Below are 3,328 nucleotides of genomic sequence, written 5' to 3' on the forward strand. Positions count from 1 at the left end.
CCGCAGCACCACGTCCAGTTTTCCGGCGTTGACCAGGAACTCGCACTGGGTGAGGATGTACTCGTGGTTGACGCGCGTTTCCGGATTGATGAGGATCCGCCGGAGTTGCGGTTCGGTTCCGGCCTCGGCCAGGGCCACGATCAGGGCGTTGTTGGTGTTGATGGGACCGTGGATCCGCGATCCGATCTGGATCATTTCGGCGAGGAGGGATTTGGCTTGGTCCGGGGGGATTTCCGGATCGTTGGAGTTGGTGAGGCGGACCAGGGTGGTGAGGATTTCCAGCTGGAGCGGGGTGCGGCGTTTTTCGGTGGCGATACGTTTGTACTCGGCGACGGCGTTGAGGATTTGGTTTTTCAGGAGGTATTCGCGGATGACGGGGCCCAGGAGGGCGTTGTCGTAGGTGCAGTAACCGAGTTCGACCAGGAAGTTGAGCATTTCGCTGGCGTGGTTTTGGGGGGATGTGGGGTCGTGCTGGGCCGCCCAATGGGCAGTGTTGGTCAGGAGGTTCCAGATGTTTTTGTTGGAATTTCCTGGTCGAAGCTGTCCGGACGAGGCCCGTTGTTTTAGGACATTCTGAGCCGACGTGGGGAAACCTTTTTCGGCTAGCAGAGCGGCAAAGTCGATGACCTTGTGTTCGTCCAGGAGGAAACCCGGAAAGATGGTTCTGATGTGATCGAGGGTATTTCCAGCTTCGTCCACGTTCTTTCGTTTAATGTGCAGGTCGAACACGGAAGCCAACATTCCGGAGCTGAGTTCGACTTTGGCTTCGTCGCACTTCCGTTTGATTTCGGCGGCTCGGTCCAGACGATTCTCGCGGACGCAAACCTGCAACAGGCGGCGGAGAACACCCCGGGAGTTGAGCTTCTTTTCTTCTAGTTCGCCTAGGTGGCATTCCAGCTCTTCGTAGGTCATGTCTCGCGGGTGGACGATGATTGAGTCGAACACTTCCTTGGAGGGGATGGTCAGCTTATCGTCTACTAGGGTATTGATCAGCTTATCCATGGCGGTGTCCAGCTGACGGGCCTTTTGGAAGTGATTCTTCAGCACGCTGGCGCTCATTCGGCTGATCCGGATCTGATGGGTTGAGAACTCCTGGAGAAGGGACCTGATGGATGAAGCATCGTGTTTGGATTTCCTATTGCTGATCAGTTCCATGAGAAGTTGCCCAGCCAGGTCATGCTTCGGGTTCTGAGCCTTGTCCCTGAACTGACGGATAACGCTCGCCATAGTTTGGAAATGCTCCGTGGATTTGTTGATCGTCGTTTGCAGAACCAGTGGATAGATCAGCGCTTCAGTATCCACCTTGGAAGAGTAAAGCTTGACGACATTGATCGCGTCTTGGAACCGATTCTGATACAGCAAATGAGACACGAATGGAGTCATCAGGACGGACATTTTGACGCCGCGGTCCTCGAATTGCTTCAACGCCGTCCGGACGTCCTTCAGCGAGATGGCCAACTTCGGAAGAACGAAAACCGAGATAGTCTCCGCATCCATTTCGGTTTTAAGGCGCTGCATCAGCTTCAAGACGTCCATGACTCCGGCCTCTCCGCTTTGAGCAAAGTGCTGAACGATCAACGGCCAAAAGTAGTGCGGTCGCAAATCTTCCTGCTTCTTCAGCAATTTCAACAGTTCCGGATAAATGCCAATGCTGTGTTTGGCTGCACATTCGCACGCCACATGCAGGGCCCGTTCGTTTCGCTTCGTTCGGACCAGGAAGTCGGTCAGCAGGACAATCTCTTCTAACGGCGCTTCATTCTTGACCAGCTCAAATATCAATGAAACCGCGTAGTTGTCGTAGTTTTCATTCAAACTGAATACGGGAACAGGAAGTTCTCCCAGTAATGTCCTAACCGACTCATACCTTCCTTCTCGATACAACTCTGAAGATAGGTTCCGGATGAGGGGATCTATACTAGAATCCTGAACAACTGCTTCCGGAAGTAGTCTCACTAGAAGCTTTACGACATCATTCCGATCCTTTACCAGCGCCTCTTTCAGGGCCTCAATAACGTGATTCTCGTTCAGCAGTCTTCCCTTCTCCGCAATCAGTTTCACCGCCTCTTCCATCTGGTCATTTCTAAGCCGTCCAACGACCAACTCCCCATAGACTCTCCCATCCGGAGCGACATTTCCCGCACTCATCGTATCCAACACGGTCCGCACCGCTTCCATATCTCCGGCCTTTGAATGTCCTCTCACCAAATTGGCCGCAATCCTCGCATTCAGCCCCGTCCCACGCTCCTTCAGCAGTTCCATCACTTCCAACACCTTCTGGGTATCTCCTCGCTCGCAAACCACCGCCAACAAAAGCTCGTAAAACTCTTGATCCTTCTCAGCTGCAACCCCCGCCAAAAACGTCTTCACTCCTCCCTCATCCGCCAAATCTACCCCATTCTCACGGTACACCCCCAGCAAAATCTTCCACCGATCTAGCGGTATCTCCTTCCCGTCTTGATTGGCCATGAACCAAAGGCTCCGAAAGAGCTTCATCCGCGTCTCGACCGGCTGGTCCAGCAGCAGTCGTCCACAGCATCCCAGCAGGAAGCCGTACGCCTCCGCCGGGATGTCATCCGGTTTCTGGAGGATCTGATTCAGGCGTTCCGCGTGAATCCGTCCGAACGCGAGCGCTTCCGCCTTCAGCTCGTCCAGTGGGTTTGCCACCGGGGCCTTACCGGCTGAAATTAGAAACGTCGATATGAGCGAAAACAAGTCACACAACTCCACAATCATACCCACCTTTCCGGAAGCGAGGATTAGCTTGGGAGGCGAAGGAGCAACGGAGGACGGGCGGAATCGCCGGCGCCACCATCACCGTCGACGGTACATTCGCACAGAACGTCGGACGATCCTCCACGGCGCTTCGTAACCGAAGCACCGATGCTGTCGCGCTGCGAAACGATGCCAACCGGTGGTAGTGCCGCGCCAGCACCAGACTTCGAATTCTGTTCATGGTTTTACTGCAATTTATTGCGATTTTTCTTCACCAGGTACAGAAAACTAAACACTGATTACATGAGCACTCGCGGCCGGTCTGAGCGAGCGATACACACGCGCGATGATGTTTTGTTTTGAGTCTGCGGTTCGCGTGTTTTTTGGCGAAGGAGCCGACGAAGAGGAATGAGAACTGTCAGAACGAGCCTCATCGGCTTATCGGCCTCATCGGTCAAAATTCATACACGGAAGACTTTCTAGTACAGGTCGGACTCAATTATCCGGAGTCGGGGTCCGGAAGCTTCCATGGGAGGGAACGTCAAACTCGAACCAACTAACCGTTTATACGGGATCTACAACGATGAAAGTTTGATCTGATTTGAGGGGTTTGAGC

At 53.8% G+C, this 3,328-nt stretch overlaps 1 protein-coding gene across 1 annotated transcript in view; it reads right to left on the bottom strand.

The window, feature by feature from the left end:
* LOC109426170 (leucine-rich PPR motif-containing protein, mitochondrial) overlaps window positions 1–3,068 on the bottom strand; it is a 7,240-nt gene extending 4,172 nt beyond the window's left edge. Inside the window, exons 1-2 of the mRNA XM_062857212.1 lie at window positions 2,740–3,068; window positions 5–2,678 (exon numbers count right to left, since the gene is read on the bottom strand). Of these exons, the coding sequence (XP_062713196.1) occupies window positions 5–2,678; window positions 2,740–2,953 (2,888 nt within the window). The 5' untranslated portion in view covers window positions 2,954–3,068. The remainder of the gene's footprint in view (window positions 1–4; window positions 2,679–2,739) is intronic.
* Window positions 3,069–3,328: the final 260 nt, after the last annotated feature.

The sequence above is a fragment of the Aedes albopictus genome, chromosome 3, assembly GCF_035046485.1.
Source record: "Aedes albopictus strain Foshan chromosome 3, AalbF5, whole genome shotgun sequence".
NCBI classification, from domain to species: Eukaryota; Metazoa; Arthropoda; class Insecta; order Diptera; family Culicidae; genus Aedes; species Aedes albopictus.